This window comes from Nansenia antarctica (assembly GCF_963989245.1).
Source record: "Nansenia antarctica genome assembly, chromosome: 1".
In the NCBI taxonomy this organism is placed as follows: Eukaryota; Metazoa; Chordata; class Actinopteri; order Argentiniformes; family Microstomatidae; genus Nansenia; species Nansenia antarctica.
The window spans coordinates 79353352-79365969 of NC_137674.1; the positions used below are offsets into that span (position 1 = coordinate 79353352).

The window sequence follows — 12618 nt, forward strand, 5'->3', positions numbered from 1 at the left end:
TGGTAGAGACCAGAGAGAGACAGGGTTGGGAATTTTTCAATCACAGGCATACACTAGAAAAGGCAACAATGGTGTTACTTCGGTCCCAGGCTGGCAATACAGATGCAGGGCTTAAAGTGGGAAAACATCCTGTGCCTGAAACTTTTTCTTGGGGAGGGGGGGTCACAGTTTGAGATATTGGGAGAGCGGGTACAGAAGACAGCTTCTTGTCTCAATGTTTAAATGCATTAATACTATTTAATAGTCAATACAACATATATGTCTAGGGATGCACGATATGCATTTTTTTCCAACTGATACCGATACCGATGTTTACCCGCTTCTCGTGGCCGATAACCGATATGAGAACAGATATAATTTCACAGTTGATAACCGGTAGTTCATGCACACCTGAAGGTAAGAAAGGCTATGTAGTGAGCAAAGATTGATGATTTAATATTCCATAGTGTTCTCACCAAATCTCACTATTGTTAACACAACAAAGAGAACACTTCTGACTCTTCAAATGTTCATTTATTATTTCCTCTAACAAACAGAATCTGTTATAGACAGTGCACATAAATGCTTTTTTTTAGAGTGTCAAAAATAAAGTGCATCTTGTCTATCCCTGTAAATTGAAAATGCATAAATAAAATATCAAAAAATAAATAAATAAAGTGCATCAGTCAATACAAAAATAACGGATGAGGTAGGTTGTGATAAAGCCCATCAAATGTTTTGCATAAGAATTCAAAATAAATTGCACTGACATGGGAAAACAAAAAGTGCATGTTTTCCTTGTAAACAACAAATCTCACTATAACAATACAGAGTGCATGTTTTCCTTGTAAACAACAAATCTCACTATAACAATACAGAATAAAATATATACATGTCTTTAAAAGAACAAACTGATTACTTAAGCCACTATCACTTATAATCTCCTTCTTTTTGGGTCATAAACAAAGCCCTGCAATTTCTCAGAGACACTCCTTTTCAAGGCATTAAGTGTTCCAGGGGAGACAGAGGACGCTTTGAGTGGTGCAGTGGAGGCAGTGGGTGGTGCAGTGGAGGCAGTGGGTGGTGCAGTGGAGGGTTTGAGTGCTTTGGGTGGTCCAGTGAAGGCTTTAGGTGGTGCAGTGGAGGATTTTAGTGCTTTGGGTGGTCCAAAGAAAGCTTTAGGTGGTGCAGTGGAGGATTTGAGTGCTTTGGGTGGTCCAGTGAAGGCTTTGGGCTTTTCTATATCATAATAGATGTCATTGCAGAATCCTTCCACCTCAGAGGTAAATGGGCTCATCATGGCCTTGGCGGCATTGTTCACCATGTGAACTGTATCTCCACATATGTCGAGCAGGTTAGGGTTCTCCTTCCTTGCTTGTGTCTCCAGTCCAGTCTTCTTTCCTCTCATCACTGCACAGTTGTCAAGCAGAATACTGATGACAAGTGACAAGTCAAGACCATTGGACTCCAGGATATCTTTGAGCTCCTGCATGAGGGCTGAGGAGTTGGCGATGTTAAGTTTCCTGCTGGCTAGGTGTTGTGTCGTTACCTTGCCCAGATCATCATCAAAAAAACGAACAAGGACATTGAGGATTTTGTCCATGTTGAGATTTGTAGCTTCGTCGATATTCATCGAAAATGTAGCTTTTTTTTGCTTTTCACATAGCCGTTTTTTTAATTCCGGGGCAAGGCCATGTGTGTTTAAATAGCTGGCGTGCTGGTTGGAAATGGACAGCTTTGACAGTGCATTTTTATCTTGTGATAGCGTCTTACACAAATCAACGAGTGGCTGAGCCACTGTAAAAGACAGATCATGTTCGGCTATAAACGCACACACTCGGATCTTTTGCTCGCAAACACGGTCGGTCATTGAAGATAAAATGGTACCTGTAGCCGTCGCTCCCGGCAAGGTTGTTGTGTGAGCGAGTGCTCGAACCGATGCTTGGTGACCGGGATCTGAGGCGTGTCGAGCGATCACCTTCTTCCCACTACTGCCGTAGAGGAGTCTCTTCGAGCACGGCGTACAGAAACAAGCACCCGGCTCCCTCAGTTTGAGGCACCACGTCCCATAAGGCTTCCCGTCACCACTACTCTCCTCTATCCATGCCCAGCGCCATTTATTTTTTACTCCTCGTTCTAATATAGCTGTGTCTTCGCCAGTTTTGAGAAACTTTGCTTCCATTTTAATAGACAAAAGTTAGCGAGACAGCGGGCTGCTAAAAGCGAACGTCTCTACAAGCTCACAATACACTCAAACTTCTTAAGGCCCGCCCCCACTACTCTGCCTCCGATTGGCTAGAAGTCGTTGGTTGGCTTGAGCAATACCATTGGTAGGCGGAACTGTCTCTTTGCTGAAGATGACTCTTTAAATTACGATGTAAACCAATAGCGTGTGATATATATATATATATATATATATATATATATTTTATTCCCCCACGCCGGAAATCCGGCACTGTGCCGGAGTACTTTAAGCCCTGCAGATGACAACGGCAACGGCGGCACCGCGCTGTCGCTCTGGTTCACTGCCATGCTTACACGGCTCGCTGCCCACCAACTGCTGGTCGCTCCCAGCCTATCCACTGACCTGCTCCCACCTGTACTCTGGTTTCATCTTCAGCTTGGTTTCGCCCTCCTGCTGCTCCTGTCGTTTTGCCCTGGACTCCCGGCCATTTCACCTGCCCCCCACCTCCCCCTGCCCTTCTCTCGTCTCACCTATACTCCCACTCTGACTCTGTGTTCCATGTTACTTGTTGTTTTAGTGTTTCCCATATCCCCTATATTGTCAGCGTCTTTGAGCCTCGGAAAAGCGCTATATAAATTTAATAAATTATTATTATTATTATTACTTTCTCACATCATCGTTTGACATTTCAAGTGACTAAGCGTTTTAGACAGGCTACGGAAGAACATAGCCACATCCACTTCTCATATCACACAATTCTCTCACACAGACACACACACACACACACACACACACACACACACACACACACACACACACACACACACACACACACACACCTCAGGGGGTAGGTGGACCTCCATGGGTATGTAGGAGGGCCAGTAGCCCATGGTGAGGATGTTGACAGTCAACTCGATGTTGCTGGGCTCGCTCTGGTTCTGTGTGTACTGGGGGTAGGACAGACAGACAGACATCACATAACTTTGTGGTTTTATTTGCGATTATAGTTTTTTTGTTTTTACCCTGGAGCAGCTTTATTCTATATATTTAAAATAGTCAAATACAAATAAATGTATTCTTAACTGACTACACAAACGTTTACAAAGGCCTTATTCAAGCATAACAACTTAATCCATAATCAGTGATGTGGCCACACAAACACATTTCACATGTTCCCTCTGCTGTGTGATGTTATCAGTCATAAGCCACACCCAACAGGAATGAGCCGTCCCGTGATCTACCATTTGGGCTGCCACAGGTATTCAGATAGCAAACTAAGTCAACTTCAACTATCGGCTCTATTTATTTAGTCAGATAGGGCAGTTTGTGTGAAGGTGTCTACCCAGACAGAGCAGTGTTTGTGTGACTGTTTATTCACCTGTTTGTACTGGATCATGACATCTTTGGAGAGCTCCATGTCTTTAAACATCCCCTCCAGTTTACTAGTGAAGGCCGCTCCGCACTCTACGCAGGAAGTAAAAACCACAAACATCACACTCACATCCTGTACGCTTGTTCCATTGCTTTTACTGGCATGACTATGACTCAATCACAGAGGACTCAATCAGAAAGCAAGGTTCCCACACCTTCTGAAACATCAAATTCAAGCACCTTTCAAGGACTTATATATTCACCTTTCAAGGTTATATACAGTGCCTTGCAAAAGTATTCACCCCCCTTGGCTTTTTACCTTTTTCAAATTTTATTTGATGTATCTGCACAAAATAGTGTTAGTTTTTAAATGAAATGAGAAATATATACAGTGGGGAGAACAAGTATTTGATACACTACTGATTTTGCACGTTTTCCCACTTAGAAAGAATGTAGAGGTCTGTAATTTTTTATCATAGGTACACTTCAACTGTGAGACAGAATCTCAAAAAAATTCCAGAAAATCAAATTGTATGATTTTAAAGTAATTAATTTACATTTTATTGCATGAAATAAGTATTTGATACATCAGAAAAACAGAACTTAATATTTGGTAAAGAAACCTTTGTTTGCAATTACAGAGATCAGATGTTTCCTGTAGTTCTTGACCAGGTTTGCACACACTGCAGCAGGGATTTGGGCCCACTCCTCCATACAGATCTTCTCCAGATCCTTCAGGTTTCGGGGCTGTCGCTGGGCAACACAGACTTTCAGCTCCCTCCAAAGATTTTCTATTGGGTTCAGGTCTGGAGACTGGCTAGGCCACTCCAGGACCTTGAGATGCTTCTTACGGAGCCACTCCTTAGTTGCCCTGGCTGTGTGTTTCGGGTCGTTGTCATGCTGGAAGACCCAGCCACTACCCATCTTCAATGCTCTTACTGAGGGAAGGAGGTTATTGGCCAAGATCTCGCGATACTTGGCCCCATCCATCCTCCCCTCAATACGGTGCATTCGTCCTGTCCCCTTTGCAGAAAAGCATCCCCAAAGAATGATGTTTCCACCTCCATGCTTCACGGTTGGGATGGTGTTCTTGGGGTTGTACTCATCCTTCTTCTTCCTCCAAACACGGCGAGTGGAGTTTATGCCAAAAAGCTCTATTCTCCTCTGGATCATCCAGATGATCATTGGCAAACCTCAGACGGGCCTGGACATGCGCTGGCTTGAGCAGGGGGACCTTGCGTGCACTACAGGATTTTAATCCCTGACGGCGTAGTGTGTTACTGATAGTTTTCTTTGAGACTGTGGTCCCAGCTCTCTTCAGGTCATTGACCAGGTCCTGCCGTGTAGTTCTGGGCTGATCCCTCACCTTTCTTATGATCATTGATGCCCCACGAGGTGAGATCTTGCATGGAGCCCCAGACCGAGGGAGATTGACCGTCATCTTAAATTTCTTCCATTTTCTAATAATTGCGCCAACAGTTGTTGCCTTCTCACCAAGCTGCTTCCCTATTGTCCTGTAGCCCATCCCAGCCTTGTGCAGGTCTACAATTTTGTCCCTGATGTCCTTAGAAAGCTCTTTGGTCTTGCCCATTGTGGAGAGGTTGGGGTCTGATTGATTGAGTGTGTGGAGAGGTGTCTTTTATAAAGGTAACGAGTTCAAACAGGTGCAGTTAATACAGGTAATGAGTGGAGAATAAGAGGGCTTCTTAAAGAAAAACTAACAGGTCTGTGAGAGCCGGAATTATTACTGGTTGGTAGGTGATCAAATACTTATTTCATACAATAAAATGCAAATTAATTATTTAAAAGTCATACAATGTGATTTTCTGGATTTTTGTTTTAGATTCCGTCTCTCACAGTTGAAGTGTACCTATGATAAAAATTACAGACCTCTACATTCTTTCTAAGTGGGAAAACCTGCAAAATCAGCAGTGTATCAAATACTTGTTCTCCCCACTCCCCAACAACGACCCCAAGCATACTGCTAAAGCACTTTTTTTTATAACCCAACCCTGACTTGGAGAGTTCCTTGGTCTTCATGGCAGTGTTTGGTTGGTGGTGCCTCTTGCTTAGGTGTTGCAGCCTCTGGGGCCTTTCAGAAAAGGTGTGTATATACTGACAGATCATGTGACACTTAGATTGCATACAAGTGGACTTCATTCCACTAATTATGTGACTTCTGAAGGTAATTGGTTGCACCAGAGGTTTTTAGGGGCTTCATAACAAAGGGGGTGAATACATATGCACATGCCAATTTTCAGTTCTTTTTTTTTTTTTTATTCTTTTTTTATATATATATTTCTCATTTCATTTAAAAACTAACACTATTTTGTGCAGATTCATCAAATAAAATTCTGATTAAAAAAATGTTTAAATTACAGGTTGTAATGTCATAAAATAGGTAAAAAGCCAAGGGGGGTGAATACTTTTGCAAGGCACTGTATATATATATTTATTAGAGAGAATGAGAGAGAGGGGAATTCAAGCACTTTCAATGACCCATGTCTATTTTCAAAAACTTTTAAGACCTTGATTTCCCCCCCCCCTCAAATTCACAAACTTTCAAGGATTTCAAGGACCCGTGGGAACCCTGAGAAAGGCTAACTAAGCTAGCTCGTCCCGTGGTTACTACGGAAACCACCACAACCCCATATTGAGACAAACAACCAGGTCACTTCCTTAACCATTTTTTGCAGTGAAATACTTCAAAATCCAAAAAACATTGACAGACACTTGGATTTAGCCAACTCTCTGATGTCGATAAGGGGTCCTGTCAAGACAGAAACTTACCGTGTTTGAGTTTAGACAACATTGACTTCTCTGCGTCGACAGAGGCACTCTTGCCCACCAGCAGTCGCTTGGCCAGGTCCTTCTTATAGAAGGCCTCAAACACATCCTTCCCTGTAGGGGGCAGACACAGGTTAGGGTGCAATCAATCACAACGTTTTCCCCCAAAAATGAAAGATATTTATTAATGATAGAGTAACTATCGTTGATCTCCAATACATCACTGTTAAAAGCAAGATTGTTATGATGTTCCTCGTTAAATTCAGCATATTTTAGGTATTTGAACCTGAAACAGTTTAACAGTTTTGATAATGCAACCCAGAAATTCCACAAAATCCTGGGAAGAACCACGCTAGCATACTAAAGCAATGTACTGGCAATGCAGTGTTGCATCCTGACTAGTCCCTCCTCTATTACTCACTTCCTCTGACCTTGCTCCCTGTCTGTCTTCACTATCTCTATCCAATGAAATGAAAAATAAATAAAAGAATATGAGGGCGATGGCCCAACTCAGAAAAAAAGAGAAGAAAAAGGTTCTAGGTAAAGTCTAACAATCTGGTTAGAACATACAGTGCAGCCTAATCTTGACTACACACCCCTAAATGCACTGTTCAAGTGGAACAAGTCATAAGACAAGCCAGTCAGTCTAACACTAACCCAGAACAAACAAACCAGTCTTGGTCAAATCAATCCAGTCATTGATATTCACAGCACATAATGTAATAGTGCTCAACCCAGGGTTATAGTCACATGACTAACAGGCCTAGTCTGAATCAAATGAAAACACACATGATCTAATGAGTGAGTCAGCTGTCCATTTTCTTGAGAGACAGTGACACAGACACAGACACAGACACACACACACATCTCTCTGACCGTGGATGAAGCGAAAGATGATCATGATCTTGTCCAGGATCCTCTCCAGCTCCTCTTCTGTGGCCTCCTTATTCCCTGCCCGCAGTTTAGAGTCCACGTACTTAGCTGGACAGAAGAGCACCACCGTCAGAACAGGTCCAACACCACAACAAACACAAGGGTCCTTGTGACTGATCAAAATCTAGTTTTTTATTTCACAGTTCTGTAGGTGTGTCGGGTTTGTTAGCTATGAGTTCTGCAGGTGTGTCGGGTTCGTTAGCTACGAGTTCTGCAGGTGTGTCAGGTTCTTTACCTACGAGTTCTGCAGGTGTGTCAGGTTCTTTAGCTACGAGTTCTGCAGGTGTGTCAGGTTCTTTACCTACGAGTTCTGCAGGTGTGTCAGGTTCTTTAGCTACGAGTTCTGCAGGTGTGTCAGGTTCTTTAGCTATGAGTTCTGCAGGTGTGTCGGGTTCTTTACCTATGAGTTCTGCAGGTGTGTCGGGTTCTTTAGCTATGAGTTCTGCAGGTGTGTCGGGTTCTTTACCTACGAGTTCTGCAGGTGTGTCGGGTTCTTTAGCTATGAGTTCTGCAGGTGTGTCGGGTTCTTTACCTACGAGTTCTGCAGGTGTGTCGGGTTCTTTAGCTATGAGTTCTGCAGGTGTGTCGGGTTCTTTATCTATGAGTTCTGCAGGTGTGTCAGGTTCTTTAGCTATGAGTTCTGCAGGTGTGTCAGGTTCTTTAGCTATGAGTTCTGCAGGTGTGTCGGGTTCTTTACCTATGAGTTCTGCAGGTTTGTTGGGCCTCTTGTTGATGAAGCTCTCAAAGGCCTCCTTCATGGCGTTGATGAAGGTCTCGTTCCTGTTGAAGCAGCCTTGGGCAACGTTGTCCATCTTGTCCTTGAAGTCCAGCAGCTCCTGGACCATGTCCTTATCCTTCTCTGGAGTCCCCACAATCTCCCCTCCAAAACTCTGAAACAGACACACACACACATTGATGAGGAGATAGAGTGTGAGTGACAGGGAGAATGATGTGTGAAAAAAACATGTCATTGTGGGTCCAATTATAAAATATGTTGTGTGTGTGTGTGTGTGAGTGTGTGTGTGTGTGTGTGTGTATGCACACCTTGATGTAGTCTCTCCAGAACTGCAGGAGAGTGGGGAGGCCTCCCTTCACCTTACTGAAGAGCTGATACAGCAGGGCCAGCTCAGTCACACGGTTCTCATCCAGCAGGATGCCCAGACCTGAGACAGAGAAGAGGGTGAGTGTTACAGACAGACAGACAGACACACGCAAACACAATCTCAGTGCTCTTACCTTTCTGCAATATGGCCGTCATGTGTTCCCCAAGCAGCTGTTTCTCTACATTGGAGATCAGTGGTTTTCTGAGAGAGTGAGAGAGAGAGAACGGGGTGTGTAAGTAAAGAGGTCAAAACCACTGAGCTACTGTCGTCTATGATTGGAGCACAGGCCTAGTCAGTCAAACGTATGCAGGGAATATCTTACTGAGTGCTCTGGTCGAGGTAGCTGATGACACGGTCGTTCTCCTCCTCCAACCGGCGTGCCACGTGATGTAGGTACACTGGCACCTGAACACGCGCACACACACGAGAGAGAGAGAGACAAGTGTATCAGAGGGCATCATAATAATTTTGTATACTAATCAGGGTTTCCGTTAACCGGTAATTACCGGTCTTTGTCCGGTAACATTTGTTGAAGTCCGACAAACTGAAAACTCGTCGGACAAAATGTCCGGTGAAAATAATCACCACCATTCTCAGCTGAGCACCAAACACACACACACCCACGCACACACACTGCCCGAGAGAGAAGGACCCGCCCCCTCCAGCCAGCCTATAGGCTAACCAAAGGGGGCGGGTCCTTCTCTCTCGGGCAGTGCCGCGCGTGCACGAGTGTGTGTGTCCGGTGCCCAGCTGAAAATGGTGGCCCGAAGCGGAAAGCCTTATCTTTATCGCACAATAACAAGGATAACAAACGAAACGGACAACATTTACACTAAGACAGTGTGCGAATTAAATCACGGTGTGCGGGGGAGCCCAGGGATTCAAGCAACAAAAAGAAAATCTCCTGACGGAAAAAAAAGTTCTGGCCAAATCGGGGCCGGTGGCTTTCCGCGCGCGTGCGATGTTCCGTTCTACGTTCTAATGCTTTGACTTTTCTTTCGAAAAATGTGAATACATTTCCGCGTTGTCGAAAATCAATGACACATCGCTAGTCAACTAACACGGTTTGTTTTATGAGCCTGCTAACAATGTAAAGTAGTGTTGTAAGATGGAGACAAACTTCAGCTATATGATCTAACAGCCGGTCTTCAGGACGACATACAGACCCGTATGAGCTTACAGGGCTATCCCCTAAGTATGATTTGACAGGCAGCTAAACGAAAATGCCTTCCCAACCAGCGAGACCTGGGGGGTGTTCCATCAACGTCGCCAAAGGAAAACCTAGGCCCACTTCGCCAAGTCCCGCGAGACTCTTAAAAAGATCCAGGCATATCTTGATAGATCTCGCGAGACTTGTCAAAACAAGCCCAGACTTTCCTCCAGCGACGTCGATGGAACACCCCCCTGGTTATAGAAATGACGTTGTTTTATTGATAAAATTTTAAAAAAAGGGTAAAACTGGAAAGAGAAAATTGAAAACTCACATTAATCCCAAACAATTTAACAAACTTCAGTTAACGTAATGTGGAGTCCGTTCATTGATCGATGCTGTCTGTTCAGTTCCCAGTGAGGCGCCCGTTCAGCGCTGGACATAATGGCATAGCGCGCATGCGAATCATGTTATATTATTATATAGCTCGCATCTAATCGTATCGGATGAGAAATAGACATTAAATGGCATATATAGGTCGCTACACAACAGTAATCACCGCGACAAACAGCTATATTAGATTTGGAGAAAAAAAAATATGATTTTGAAAAAAATTTTTTTTATTATATTTTAATATGATGACCGGAATAATTCACGTTTGTCCGGTAAATCGAAATCTTCCCGGACACGATGTCCGGCGGCAAATTTTTCTAACGGAAACCCTGATACTAATTCACAGCCACTACGAGACCACCCTGTGCCACCCTACTGATGTGACCATAACGATTGATTGACACGTGTTACTCACATCTCTCTCTTGCATCAGTCTCTGTCCTTCTGCGGCGTACAGTCGGTTAGTCTCCATCAGAAACCTCTCTTCAAATGACTCTTTATATACCTGGGAGGCACGGAGGACAACAGGCATTTATAATAGACAAACTCAAGGATATATTCCAACAGATAAACATTCCCTCCCCCAGAAGAATCGTCCAATCACCTGCAGGTCAGAGAGCATGCCCAGTAGGCTGCGCAGCAGACTGCGGTCCACGGTCTCCCCGTTGCGCTCGCGTTCTATCTGCTCCAGGATGCCATCCACCGTGCGCTTCTGGACCGCACCGTCACTTATGATATGGGTGCGGAAAAGCTCTAGCCCCGTATCCCTGCCAAATACACACACACAGACACATTGACACACACACACACACACCTCTGAGCACCTGAACGTAACACAACCACAACCGACCACTCAGACTAATTAAATAACTAACTACACTGGACATCAGAGCATGTGGATGGAGGCGTTACCAGATTGAGGGCAGGAGGGAGTTCTAAAGGATGGGGGTTTACCATATTGAGGGGAGGAGGGAGTTCTGAAGGATGGGGGTTTACCAGATTGAGGGGAGGAGGGAGTTCTGAAGGATGGGGGTTTACCAGATTGAGGGGAGGAGGGAGTTCTGAAGGATGGGGGTTTACCAGATTGAGGGGAGGAGGGAGTTCTGAAGCACGTAAGTCCGGTCCAGGAACAGAAAGATACTACGGATCATGATCTACACAAGGGAACACAATGGCATCAGAGTCAAACGTTGTCACGAAGAACCTTACACCAACAAAACATTTCATACAGCCAGCTCAACCACAAACTCTCTGTTGATCCCACTGACTCTATCCAGTATTTAAAAAAAAATATTAAAAAAAGACACAGCCTTGGGCCGTTTGTCTGTCCGTCGACAACTGTGTTGACAACTGTGTGTTGTGGTGAGTACCGTCTGTCTGCAGTGGTCCTGCCAACAGCGGTTCATCTTCTTCAGGAAAGACAGGCTGTCCAGGGACTCTGTGAACAGCGGTTAAGGAGGCAGGGTATATACAGGAATCTTGAGGTTAATTTCAATACCTTTCTAAGACTTTTTAAAGACCGTGTCAATATTCTTCCAGACCTCACCGCCACTTCGAGCTGTAACCGTTTACATCAGTGACACCTTTAACTTAACAGTTTTAGTTTGCAATAGACTAGACCACTATCATACAACAGAATATCAGTTTTCATCTTTGTTTTTTAATAAAACTAATAAATTCACGAACTTTTACTAAACGTTTTTAGGACTCAAACTCTTTGGACAGAGTCTAATTCAGAAAAATACCTACAAAATTCAAGACCTCATAAAATCGCGATAAGACTTTTTAATACTTATTAAGGGTCTTGATTTTTCCAAAATTGATTCATCAACTTTGAATACTTTTCAAGACACTGCGGATACCCTGGGAGGGGACCTCACAAGTCAATAGAGGAACAGTAAACCCAGCGGTCATCATACCCGACCATTCTTTGTGCCTTTAGCTTGGTGAAACACGGATTTGGAAGCCACAACCGAGGTGTCCCAAATCCATTATGGTGGATGGCCCTCTAACCTGATACAAGAGCAGAGCAGATAATGTGTCCTTTGACCTCCCCCTGTATGTATGCAGCTAAGAGGAAGGTAGCCAGTGCCCCCTAGTGACACACCCACACTATTGCACAGCAACCTGCTGATGCATAAACTTCTAAGAAAAACAAGTGTTATCAGGGCCACCCAGCTCTCTCCATATCATAAACTCTGTCCTTCTCACACCATGCTATACGCTACATAGCTAGTGACTAACATTGTCATAAAGACATATCTCAGAGGAGGCTCAGCTGCCATGTAGCATAGCACACACACTCACACCCATGCAAAAGGATATTCTCTGAACTGGTGGATCTGGGCCTGCACGTGGTCCTCACAGACCTGCCGTAGCTGCTTGTACAGAGTGGGGGAGACTTTATATGAGCACAGATTCTCCACCGCCTGAGAGAGAGAGGACACACACACACACACACACACACACACACACACACACACACACACACACACACACACACACACACACAGACACAGACACAGACACAGACACAGAGAGAGAGAGCAATACAAAGGTTATTCTTATTCTTAAATGTTACGGGTTAGGGTCATATGTTCACTGTCATTCTCTGTTTATCAGACCTGGGTGGAAACACGTTAGATGGGCTTGGGGCAAACTAAATCAAGCGCAATTGAAGTAATTCAAAGAGAAAACCAAATCCTATTCAGACCTAG

The 12618-nt window shown here is 44.2% G+C and overlaps 1 protein-coding gene across 1 annotated transcript in view; it reads right to left on the minus strand.

Annotated features, from left to right (window-relative positions):
• Positions 1-12618, minus strand: part of cul4a (cullin 4A) — a 36572-nt gene that overhangs the window by 2724 nt on the left and 21230 nt on the right. The window contains exons 3-15 of the mRNA XM_080534267.1: positions 12226-12330; positions 11272-11340; positions 10982-11055; positions 10506-10668; positions 10317-10406; positions 8681-8763; positions 8492-8559; positions 8300-8418; positions 7953-8145; positions 7199-7303; positions 6326-6436; positions 3543-3628; positions 3004-3111 (exon numbers count right to left, since the gene is read on the minus strand). Of these exons, the coding sequence (XP_080390393.1) occupies positions 3004-3111; positions 3543-3628; positions 6326-6436; positions 7199-7303; positions 7953-8145; positions 8300-8418; positions 8492-8559; positions 8681-8763; positions 10317-10406; positions 10506-10668; positions 10982-11055; positions 11272-11340; positions 12226-12330 (1374 nt within the window). The remainder of the gene's footprint in view (positions 1-3003; positions 3112-3542; positions 3629-6325; positions 6437-7198; positions 7304-7952; positions 8146-8299; positions 8419-8491; positions 8560-8680; positions 8764-10316; positions 10407-10505; positions 10669-10981; positions 11056-11271; positions 11341-12225; positions 12331-12618) is intronic.